The 12,705-nt window shown below is 36.1% G+C and overlaps 1 protein-coding gene across 6 annotated transcripts in view; it reads left to right on the top strand.

The window, feature by feature from the left end:
• Nucleotides 1-12,705, top strand: part of ABCD3 (ATP binding cassette subfamily D member 3) — a 96,972-nt gene that overhangs the window by 67,848 nt on the left and 16,419 nt on the right. For all 6 annotated transcript variants that reach the window (XM_054475744.1, XM_054475749.2, XM_054475736.2 and 3 more), the window contains 6 exons: nucleotides 3,331-3,400; nucleotides 3,483-3,580; nucleotides 3,681-3,772; nucleotides 5,525-5,616; nucleotides 5,703-5,775; nucleotides 6,986-7,049. In XM_054475744.1, coding sequence (XP_054331719.1) covers nucleotides 3,331-3,400; nucleotides 3,483-3,580; nucleotides 3,681-3,772; nucleotides 5,525-5,616; nucleotides 5,703-5,775; nucleotides 6,986-7,049 — 489 coding nt within the window. The remainder of the gene's footprint in view (nucleotides 1-3,330; nucleotides 3,401-3,482; nucleotides 3,581-3,680; nucleotides 3,773-5,524; nucleotides 5,617-5,702; nucleotides 5,776-6,985; nucleotides 7,050-12,705) is intronic.

Genomic DNA, 12,705 nt, shown 5'->3' with positions numbered 1-12,705 from the left:
ACCATTGTGGAAGACAGTGTGGTGATTCCTCAGGGATCTAGAACTAGAAATACCATTTGACCCAGCCATCCCATTACTGGGTATATACCCAAAAGATTATAAATCATGCTGCTGTAAAGACACATGCACATGTATATTTATTGCGGCACTATTCACAATAGCAAAAACTTGGAACCAACCCGAATGTCCATCAGTGATAGACTGGATAAAGAAAATGTGGCACATATACACCATGGAATACTATGCAGCCATAAAAAATGATGAGTTCATGTCCTTTGTAGGGACATGGATGAAGCTGGAAACCATCATTCTAAGCAAACTATTGCAAGGACAGAAAACCAAACATTGCATTATCTCACTCATAGGTGGGAATTGAACGATGAGAACACCTGGACACAGGGTGGGGAACACCACACACCGGGGCCTGTTGTGGGGTGGGGGCCTGGGGGAGGGATAGCATTAGGAGATATACCTAATGTAAATGACGAGTTAATGAGTGCAGCACACCAACATGGCAAATGCATACATATGTAACAAACCTTCACGTTGTGCACATGTACCCTAGAACTTAAAGTATAATAAAAAAAAAGAAAAAAAATAATATTAAGTGTATTTTTACAGAGGTTGCTTAGGAGCCTTATTTAGTGATTCCCACAGAAAGAATTTGTTACTGAAGCATTCATAAAAATACAATAAAGATTATTATGTAAAGCAGGAGTCAGCAAACTTTTTCCATAAAGGGCAAGATAGTATGTATATATTTTAGGCTTTTCATACCACACAGTGTCTTGCAACTGTTCAGCTCCGCTACTCAAGAGTAGCTATATATAATACATGAATGAGTGGGTGTGGCTATGTTCTAATAAAACTTTACTTAAAAAAACAAGTAGCAGGCTAGATTTGGACTATGGGTCAGAGTTTACTGGTTTTTTGTTTTAAAGAATATAAGCATTGTTTCTTGTGAAAGCTTTACTTCAGTTTTTATTTAATCGCCACTTGGAAAATTTGAATTCAAGTACTTTTATTCCATTATTTATTCAAAAGATATTGAATGCCATCTAGTTGCCTGTGCTCACTCCAGGTGCTAAGGATGATGGTGGTGGACATGATGGATAAAATCTTGCCTTTAAGGAGCTTACATTTTAGTGGAAGTCTGAAGTTTGTGAAATTAAATGTATATTTTAGATGAGTTAAAGAGGTTAAAGAAATTGTCATTTTAAATTATTTCAGAAATTGGATTTTTGCCTCGTCAGTATTTAACATGGCAGAACTTTTAGAGTGCTCACTGGTAGAATGCATTTAAGGTAATTTTTCAGGGGCCTGCAGTTCACCAGCTTGCTCTCCACACGGCTTGCTTATTCTCATGCTTTAGATTTTCAGCCCAAATGTTAACACCTTATTGAAGCTTTGCCTTCTCTGATCAGCCTATTTGAAATGGCCTCCAACAGTTACTTCCTGTTTTAAACATCATCTTTCCTTAAAAGTATATATATATTTGCAGTCAACTCTCTGCATCTGTGGGTTCCAAATCCATGGATTCAACCACACACAGATTGAAAATATTCAGAAAAAGAAATTGTGTCTGTACTTATGTACACATATTTTTTTCTTGTCATTATTCTCTGAACAATACAGACATTAGTATAATAGCTATTTACATTGTGCTAAGTTTTATAAGTAATTTAGAGATGACTTAAAGTGTTTGGGATGAGCCAGTTGCGGTGGCTCACCCCTGTAATCCCAGCACTTTGGGAGGCTGAGGCGGGCAGATCGCTTGAGGTCAGGAGTTCGAGACCAGCCTGACCAACATGGCAAAACCCCATCTCTACTACAAATACAAAAATTAGCTGGGTGTCGTGGCGGGCGCCTATAATCCCAGCTACTCGGGAGGCTGAGGCAGGAGAATCACTTGAACCCAGGAGGCGGAGGTTGCATTGAGCCAAGATGGCACCACTGCGTTCCAACCTTGGCGACAGAGTGAGACTCTGTCTCAGAAAGTAAATAAAGTGTATGGGATGTCGTGCTCAGGTATATGCAAATACTATGCCATTTTTCATCAGGGACTTGAGCGTCCATGGATTTTGGTATCCAGAAGGTCCTGGAACCAATCCTATCCCCTTTGGATACCAAGGGATGACTGTATTACAGTCTCTAATTATCTTGTTTACTAGTTATCCTCTTTCATTAGAATGTAAACTCCATAAATTCAGGGACCTTCTCTGTTCTATTCATTGTATCTCCAGCTTGAGCACAGTGTCTGACACATGGTAGTCATTGAATAAATGTTCCAGACATTGTCTAGTTGCAGAAGATACCAAGTTGTTAACAAGCTACCCTGTACTCAGGAAGCCACATTTTAGTGGAGGAGACAATAAATAAACCACTAGATGTTCTGTATAATTTCAGGTAGTAATGAATTTGGTGGCCAAAAATGAAGCAGGATAAAGGGATAGATACGAAGGGGGCTATTGCCCAGCTACTTTAGCTGGAATGGCCAAGATCTTTCTTGAGGAGGTGACATTTAGTCAGAAATCCACATGAAAGTGAAGGAGTCACAATATATAAATACCTTAGAAGAATGTATTCCTGGCAGTGAGAAGAGCAAGAGGAAATCCTTAAGAAGGTACATGTTTGAGAAACCATTATTTCTGGAGCTTGGTGAGGAGGAGCAAAGTAGAAGCATATGACCTTAAAAATAGAGCTTAGTGCCAGATCATGCAGGACCTTGAATAATCTGGTAGATGGACAGTTTGAGAACACTACAACTCCAGAATAAAAAAGCAGTTTTAGACTTGTAGTTTTAAGACAATGCATGCTCATGTCAAAGCTAAAACTGAGGCTGTGTGGCACTGATTTATATTAGCACTCAGTTCAGGTTGGGTGTAATACAATTCTTAGATAAAGCACAGACCATGTGTCTCCACTGAAAGCAAAGCATTGAATGCCAATCTGGACAGCTAGTGTTTCACTCAAACTAGTTAATCTCTGTTCTTTTTGCTTTCATTGTTGTTCTCTTTTGGGATATATGTATCCGAAAACATGGTGTCTACAATAGCACTGTGCTATTGCATGCAAGAGAAACAGCGTTGTTAAAATTGTTTATGTAATTTCCATGCTGTTTGCATAAAAATGGTTTCATGAAGTGTTTGTTTGGCACCCACTCTGTGATGAGCATTGTCCTCGGTGGTGTGATGTACAATATAAACAGAAATCACGGGCACTCAGTAAATATTTGTTGAGTAAATGAACTATACAGTTTGTTTTATCCTTATAGTAGATTAAGTTTTTTATACATAGAAAAAGATTTTTTTTGTTTTTGTTTTCTGCCAGGTGGAACACCTACATAATTTCATTTTGTTTCGGTTTTCAATGGGCTTCATTGATAGCATTATTGCCAAATGTAAGTATATTTTGAAAGAGATGAGATTTGTGGAAAAGGTGAAATACTGTTACTGTTTTAAATCTTAACTGTTTGGTTTCAGACCTTGCCACTGTTGTTGGTTACCTAGTTGTCAGTCGCCCTTTCTTAGATTTGTCTCATCCTCGACATCTCAAGAGTACACATTCGGAACTTCTAGAGGTAAACTGATGATAATACAATGAAAATGTAACAGTAAAAATAAAGCCAAATTTTTAGTCATAGAACTATAAGTAAAAACTAATATTTATTTCTATTTAAGGATTACTACCAAAGTGGAAGAATGCTTTTGCGAATGTCTCAAGCTCTGGGTCGAATAGTTTTGGCTGGGCGTGAAATGACTAGATTGGCCGGGTAAGATTAGTAATAATGAGCAGTTGCAGAAAATAATTTTTAAAAATATATTATCCTTAATGATTTTATCAGTTGAGGTTAAGATAAGGGGGCAACATTTCCTACCCCAGGAAGGTGGTTTTGATAGAAAATTAAGGAAGATTTTTCTGATGGTGAACTTTTCATGTTTCTTGAAGACAGCTGGTTTGCGCATTGCAGTAGATTAGAGGCTGTCAAGTTGTTTGCTCCATGGACACTGGTATTTGCTAAGTTGGGAAATGTTGAATCATGGCAGTCTTAATTCACAGAAAACTAAGTTGATGAATAGAATTTTCCCATTTAAATTTTCTTGTCCTCTACCATACCTTTTTTTCTTGGATCTTAGATACCGGCAACCTAGCAAAACAGATGAATAGAAATGAAGTTGACTTTAATGGGAAAAAAAATGAGACATTATCTTGTATCTGTAGGTGTGCTTGTGAATGTAGTCATATTATCTAGTAGTAAAATTATCTTTAGACCATAGAATGAAATTAAATATTAACATTTCAGTATTTCAATCTCCAATATAAAGGGCATGGTATGGTGTAAAAAACACCATAAATTTTAGGTCACCTGAAGAAGTTTGATGACTTAATATCTTTCCTAGGCCTGTGATCCGTCTTCATATTTCTCTTTTTCCTCCTTCTTAGCTCCTGTGGCAGTTACGGTCTTCATGCAATGTAGAAGTTGTTAACTACTATGAGTAGAGTCTCTTTCATGAGAATACTAGCATTCTTCCTACTTGTTAAGTTTTCTTATGGCTTTACAGTTCATGGCATATAAGGTGCTTCTGTTCCTTGAGGGTGTTTCCTTTCTCTCTTTCTCTCTCTCTCTCTCTCTCTCTCTCTCTTTCTGTGTGGGTGTGTGTGTCTTTCTCTTTCATTCCCTCCCTCCCTCTCCCTGCCCCCCTTCTTTCTCTTTTTTCCACTTTGTTGAGGTATGATTGACATGTAAGAAACTGTTCGCATTTAGTGTATACAATTTGATGAATATGGGGATAAGTTATACACCTGTGAAACCATCAAGACCATAAACATTCATCACCTCCCAAAGTTTGCTTTAGGAGGTTTCTGCTTTTTATTCAGAGAAAAATCCTGTTTTCTTCTTTGATGCAGAATACTTTCTCTTTGGCGATCATGGTCATTTTTGTTATCTCCAACCTCTTGTCGTTAGTTTTGATTTTTCTCTATTGCCACAGTGATTTCTATCTAATAATAAGAACTCTTCATCTTTCCCCTCTTCAGAGTAAGAAAGAGGGAATCTTTCAGATTCTTCTGTTTGCAGGAAGGCAGCATGCATTCAGCATACATTTAATAAATGCCTTCCTTGGATAGAAAGACCAGCTTTATACACGGCTTTATAGGTCACTTCAGGAAGAGATCAGAGTCCATACTTCCTGGGTCTAAGGAATATACTAGTAGTGGTTCTTTTGTAGTATCCAAGAGAAACCTCCTGAAAATTCTCAGCAAATAACTGCCTTGACTTGGCTATTAATGAAGTATCTGTTGAGTTGGGGATCCTATGGAAACCTCTTCCTTCATCCCTGTATTCCTGCTCTCCTACTGAAACATAATAAAGCACACATGTTATCATTAATACTTTATGTTGATGAGACTGTTAGGTTACTTCATTTATACTAAATTATAATTTTAGGAACTTAAGTTTGTATAAAATAAAAGGTGTGACAATAGTCTGGAGTTTTGATTATGGTTTCCTTTTCTAAAATTTTAGTTTTACTGCTCGGATTACAGAATTAATGCAAGTACTGAAGGATTTAAATCATGGCAAATATGAGCGCACAATGGTCTCACAACAGGAAAAGGGTAAATATGAGTGTCACAGTTTAAGGTCACAATTTTAAGTGTTTGCTAACATAATATGATGCTTTAATACCTATTTTCCATTTAAGGTATTGAAGGAGTACAAGTCATTCCCTTGATACCTGGTGCTGGAGAAATCATTATTGCAGATAACATTATAAAGTACGTACAGAAAAAGATCCTTTAGCACCATAAATGTTTGTTAAACTTCATAGTAGTCTTTCTTTTTCAGCTTACAATTGCTTAGTGTTTAAAATTATTTCTGCTTTTTTAAAAAACAGCTTAGAGGTATCATGTGACCTAAAAAATACCTAAATATTAATATTTAAAGTATACAACTTGACGCTTTGATATCTGTATATGTTGTGAAATGATTACGTTTTGGCTAATTAATTTACCTATCGCCTCTACATAGTTACCATTTTTGTGTGTGTTTAGTGAGAATTTAATTTAGATGTATCTTAGCAAATTTCAGGTATAAAATGTAGTATTTTCTACTATTGTCCTAGTACAGTGGATCTACAGAATTTATTCTTCTGGCATCACTGAAATGTTGTGCCATTTGACCAATATTACCCCCGTTTCCTCTCTCCCTAACCCCCTGGCAACCACCATCCTACTCTCTGCTTCTATGAGTTTGACTATTTTAGATTCCACATACAAGTAAGATCACATAGTGTTTCTCTTTTTGTGTCTTGCTTATTTTGCTTAGCATAATGTCCTCCAGATCCATCTATGTTGAAAATGGCCCAGTTTCCTTCTTTTTTAAAGGTGGGGTAATATTCTATTGTGTGTATTTTGTGTGTGTGTGAATATATACACACTGTACACACTATATTTTCTTTATCCTCTCATCAGTTGAAGGACATTTAGGTAGTTTCCATATATGGACTATTGTAAATAATGCTGGAGTGAACATGGGAGGAAGATTCTCTTTGAGATACTGATTTTATTTCCTTTGGAAATGTTCCCAGAAGTGGGATTGCTAGATCATACGGTAGTCCTAATTTGAATTTTTTGAGGAACATCCATACTGTTTTCCATAATAGCTGTACTATTTGTAGTCCCACCAACAATGTACAAGGTTTCCTTTCTCCACATCTTTGCCAACACTTACCATTTGTCTCTTTGATAATAGTCATCCTAACAGGTGAGAGGTGACGTCTCATTGTGGTTTTGATTTGCATTTTCCTGATGACTGAGATGTTGAGCACCTTTTCGTATACCTGTTGGCCATCTGAATTTCTTCTTTTAAGAAGTGTTTAAGCTCTTTGCCCATTTTTTAATCAGGTTATTTGTATTTTTGGTATTGAATTGTATTAGTTCCTTATATACTTTAAAGTAATTCTCTTTTTTTAAATTTCCTCTATAGGTTTGATCATGTTCCTTTAGCAACGCCAAATGGAGATGTTTTGATCCGAGACCTTAATTTTGAAGTAAGTTTTTAAGTGATCATATAAAAGCTTAAATCATCTTCAAAATGTGAACTGAAAAAAGATTACCTGAATATTTAAAGTAACTTTAAGGCTCGACTTAGTCTCTGAATCCACAGAATTGCTTTAAAAAGTAAGTCTTTGAAACGCTTAGAAATCTATTTTTCTTAATTGACAGGACTTCAAAATTTCAAATACTACTACCAAAAAACTTTTTGCAAATGAAGTTTATGTCAAGAAAGTCATAGAAAATATAGTAAATTGGAGTCTCCAGTGTAAAATGAGTATTTAAACACACAAATATAATTTTAGTCTCTTTACATTAAAAAGAAACTTATGGTGTGGCTGGTATTGTTGTGACTGTACAGGATGATTTGTACCTATAAAAACAAAATACAGACTGTTTTATTACTGATGAAAACGGGAAGAGCCGCACAGTAGCGCTACAAATAGACACTTACCTAAAACAAGTAAAATCCCATGCCAAGTGAAAACTGATGTTGATTCAATATACTCTGCTAATGAAATGGGATATGGGACCAAATTAAAAAGAAAAGACAAAAGATGAATGTTTTTGTATGATTTGTAAGACTCGCAGATTTAAGGGTTACTATTTAGGTTTTCTCTATGTTGTGGCTTTATGAATGGTTCAGATCCAGAAATCTTCATAATTAGTAACAAATTCCTATCACATAGGCTATGTTCCCCATTCTAGACACCATTTCTCTGGAACAACACTTTCCCGTAGAACTTTCTGCAATGATGGAAATGCTCTATACTTTCACTGTCCAGTAAAATAACCATGTGTAGATACTGAGCATGTGAAATGTGACTAGTACAGCTGCAAAACTGAATTTAAAATTTAATTTAATTAATATGATTTAAAATTAAACAGCCACATGGGAGTAGTGGCTATGGTATTGGACAGCACAGCTCTAGAATTCCTCTCCACATGCTAATGTGCATGGCCATTTGTAGTTTGTGTTTTATGTGGGGATTTTTTTCCTACTGCTTTCTTTGAAGGAATATTGTCTGATAGTTTATAAAATAAAGAATATAATTATTGGACTTGTTTTTAATTTGTTACAGTCTTAAGTAAGTCTTCAGTTTTCTGCTCTTAGTAATTTATATTAAGCACATGTCTACTTTCTTCTCAATGAATTATAAAAATGAAAATTGTTAGTTATGCAAAGTACTTTGAACTTATTCAACAATGAGTATTCTATCATTATCATATTTATTCCAAAGCCAGGAAATACAAGATGAAGTACAGAAAATGTAAATGTAGTTGGTAAATATTGACTGGCTCCACATATCACAGAAGTGTTTTCTCACATAGCTCCAGGTACTTCAGTCACTTGAATGTTCCTTTGGCAAAGTAGGTAGCCAGGCTTGATTTCCAGTCGCCCCTTTATTGCCACTGTCCAAGGATAAAAAGGACGTGAGACTTCGTTGAAGAATGCCTCTTGTCCCTTTCTCCTACTTACCCTCACTTCTGTCTTTATGCAGAAATAAAATATACCAATAATATAGGGGCACACATGACTGAAGCACAATGAGAAAGGGGGTTGGGATACTCGGAATAGATGGATCATGATTATGGTCCATAATAATATTTTGTCTTGATGTTACCACACTAAAGCTGTCACTTTCTTTTTTAGTTCAAAGCCTTTTCTTTTAAAGCCCTTATGTTTGTATTTAATAGACTTCTGTCATTTCTATAATTTCACTTTTATAGTCTTAAAAATGTCCTAGAAGAAAACCTAGGCATTACCATTCAGGACATAGACATGGGCAAGGACTTCATGTCTAAAACACCAAAAGCAACGGCAACAAAAGCCAAAATTGACAAATGGGATCTAATTAAACTAAAGAGCTTCTGCACAGCAAAAGAAACTACCATCAGAGTGAACAGGCAACCTACAAAATGGGAGAAAATTTTCGCAACCTACTCATCTGACAAAAGGCTAATATCCAGAATCTACAATGAACTCCAACAAATTTACAAGAAAAAACCAAAGAACCCCATCAAAAAGTGGGCGAAGGACATGAACAGACACTTCTCAAAAGAAGACATTTATGCAGCCAAAAGACACATGAAAAAATGCTCACCATCACTGGCCATCAGAGAAATGCAAATCAAAACCACAATGAGATACCATCTCATACCAGTTAGAATGGCAATCATTAAAAAGTCAGGAAACAACAGGTGCTGGAGAGGATGTAGAGAAATAGGAACACTTTTACACTGTTGGTGGGACTGTAAACTAGTTCAACCCTTGTGGAAGTCAGTGTGGCGATTCCTCAGGGATCTAGAACCAGAAATACCATTTGACCCAGCCATCCCATTACTGGGTATATACCCAAAGGACTATAAATCATGCTGCTATAAAGACACATGCACATGTATGTTTATTGCGGCACTATTCACAATAGCAAAGGCTTGGAACCAACCCAAATGTCCAACAACGATAGACTGGATAAAGAAAATGTGGCACATATACACCATGGAATACTATGCAGCCGTAAAAAATGATGAGTTCATGTCCTTTGTAGGGACATGGATGAAATTGGAAATCATCATTCTCAGTAAACTATCGGAAGGACAAAAAACCAAACACCGCATGTTCTTCCTCATAGGTGGGAATTGAACAGTGAGAACACATGGACACAGGAAGGGGAACATCACACTCTGGGGACTGTTGTGGGGTGGGAGGAGGGGGGAAGGATAGCATTAGGAGATATACCTAATGCTAAATGACGAGTTAATGGGTGCAGCATACCAGCATGGCATATGTATACATATGTAACTAACCTGCACATTGTGCACATGTACCCTAAAACTTAAAGTATAATAAAAAAAAAGAACAATAACTACTCTGTATTAAAATACATCAAAATGTTTAAATTAATGGGTTTATTATGATACTCATTATTTTGAAAAGTGGCAAATAAAAGGAAAAAAATTTTTTAAAAAAGTCCTTAATTCTTTCTCTTTTTTGGGTTTCATTTGGAAAGTCTTGGGTCCCCACTTATGTCCTTGCTTGTTGGAGTGTTTTACTTCGTAACCATGTTCCTTACTTCCTGGTGTCTATCCTGTGATTCTTGTTTTCTCCTTCCCTGAGAACTGTTTCTCTGACTTCTTTTTGGTTCACTGTTATGAATTCTTATCTCTTTCTGACTTAAAGTATTCTAAAGTAGACTTGGGTTTCTCACATTCATTATGTCTTTTTATTGTTTTTCTTAACATAGCCTTTCTATAGTCAACAAATGTTCTTCAGTTCTTTGCAGCCTCTAATTATTTTCTACTCATCTGGCTTACTTGAAAATAAAGATTTCTTTCTCTTGGAAAGAGGCATAATAAAACTGAGACTTGGCCCCTCAAATAAATCTTTCCTACTTTATGATTCATTTGCCTTTTGGGTTACATTTGTAACCAAATAATAAAAACTGCTTTGGAATAAGAGATTTTATACCATTTTCCATTATAAACTCCCCAGTACAGACATATTTATCCGTCTAGATATTATTCTGGGAAGTATGTAGACTGGAGAGATCCTAAGAGGTAACAGCTTGCAGGTTACCATGTGGGGATTAAAATAGTACTTTGTCCAAGGTGGGCGGATTGCTTGAGCTCAGGAGTTTGAGGCCAGCCTGGGCAACATGACAAAACCCCGTCTCTGTGAAAAATACAAAAAAATTAGCTGGGTGTGGTGGTGCCCACCTTTGGTCCTGGTTACGCAGGCTGCTGAGGTGGGAGGATCGCTTGTGCCAGTGAGGCAGAGGTTGCAGTGAGCGGAGATCGCACCACTATACTCCAGTCTGGGCTACAGAGTGAGATCCTGTCTCCAAAAACAAGTACTTTGTAACTTACTAAGATTTTTACCTTTTCAGTAAAGTATACTTATAGTGTTTAAAGAAACTAATCAATCTTCATAAACACCATACTTTTATATAATTTTTCTTTTACTTAAATTTATGTGTAGAATTTTTGATTTGTTATGATAAATTTATAGAAAGTGGGATTTATCAAGGAGTATTATTTGGGGGGTATATTTTTATTGGTAAGAATATGGTGGTTCAAAGCGTTGGTTGATCCGGTAAAGCATTCTGAGATCCCCAATAATACAGTGCTGTTAAGAACTTAATTTTCAGTAAATGTTACTCTTGGCTTTTAGTCTTAATTTAACCCCACAAAAATATGTACTTAATAAATTTTTAATACAGAAAAATTATCACTGACTTATCATGGCTGACGTCATAATTGGAGGTTTTGTTCAACACCGCCAAATGCCATGGAGTAAAGAAAAGTGAATGCTGAGTAGGTTAGCCAGGCTTGATTTAGAGCATAAAAGGATAACTCAGGATTTCAGTAAGTCTGGTTATTATTTATATACATCATTACAAATCTGTTTTTGGGGTTTCCTGGCATACTGCAACAAATAATGTGGAAGGGTATTATTGGAGGCAGGAATATTGATGCCATTGTAAACCACAAAGAGCAGTTAGGAGGGGAGAATTTATATATGGCCAACATTACTCAAATAAAACGTAGTAGCAGGGAACCATTTAATTACCAGCTCACTGAACTTTAGGACCTTCTAAGGGCATTGCTGTTACAGTAGAGTATGATTATTTTGTATGATAACCTTGCTTTATGAGGAACATTCAGTATATTCAATTTTATATGATAAGGAAATTGTGTTATTTAAAAATAAGTCTATCAAAATGATTCTTTAATTATCAGAAAAAAGTTTATTCATTTGAACAACTCTTTTACAATTATGTGTGTAAATTGTTATTTTCTTTTAGATCAACTATGTGTTAGGCTGCTTCATTCTTTTTTCTTTAAGAAGTTTTTAAAATGTAAAAATAAACATAAAATTTGGCTTTTTAACCATTTCTAAGTGTATAATTTAGTGGCATTAAGTACATTTACAGTGTTATGCAGCCACCACCACTATCCATTTCCAGAACTTTTCCATCATCCCAAATAGAAACTCTGTACTCATTAAACAATAACTCTCCTTCCTTCCTCTCCCTTGCCCCTGGTAACCTCTCATTCTTTCTGTCTATGAATTTGACTGCTCTAGGAACCACATATAAGTGAAGTCATACAGCATTTGTCCTTTTGTGGCTGGTTTATTTCACTTAGCATAATGTTTTCAAGGTTCATCTATATTGTAGCATGTGTCAGAGTTTCATTCATTTTAAAGGTTTAATGCCATTTCATTGTGTGTGTGTGTGTGTGTGTGTGTATCACATTTTGTTTATCCATTCATCCTCTTGGGTCGCTTCCTTGCTTCCACCTTTTGGCTATTGTGAACAGTGCTGATGGCTCTCCATTTTGTCACGGTAAAAGCCAAAGTTCTTTCAATGCCTGCCACTACCCTACCCCTACCTGATACCTCTCTGATCTCATTTCCTACTATTCTTTCCTGTTCATTCTTCAGTAAAATCAGCCTTGTTTCTGTTTTTTATTTTTTTTTTTTTTTTTGAATAGGATAGCTATATTCCTGCTTCAGTGCCTTTGTACCAGCAAATTTTTTTTTTTTTTTTTTTTTTTGAGACGGAGCCTTGCTCTGTTGCCCAGGCTGGAGTGCAGTGGCGCGATCTTGGCTCACTGCAACCTTTGCCTCCCGGGTTCAAGCAATTCTCA

The sequence above is a fragment of the Pongo pygmaeus genome, chromosome 1 (assembly GCF_028885625.2).
Source record: "Pongo pygmaeus isolate AG05252 chromosome 1, NHGRI_mPonPyg2-v2.0_pri, whole genome shotgun sequence".
NCBI lineage: Eukaryota > Metazoa > Chordata > Mammalia > Primates > Hominidae > Pongo > Pongo pygmaeus.
This window is presented reverse-complemented; position numbering and strand designations above follow the sequence as displayed.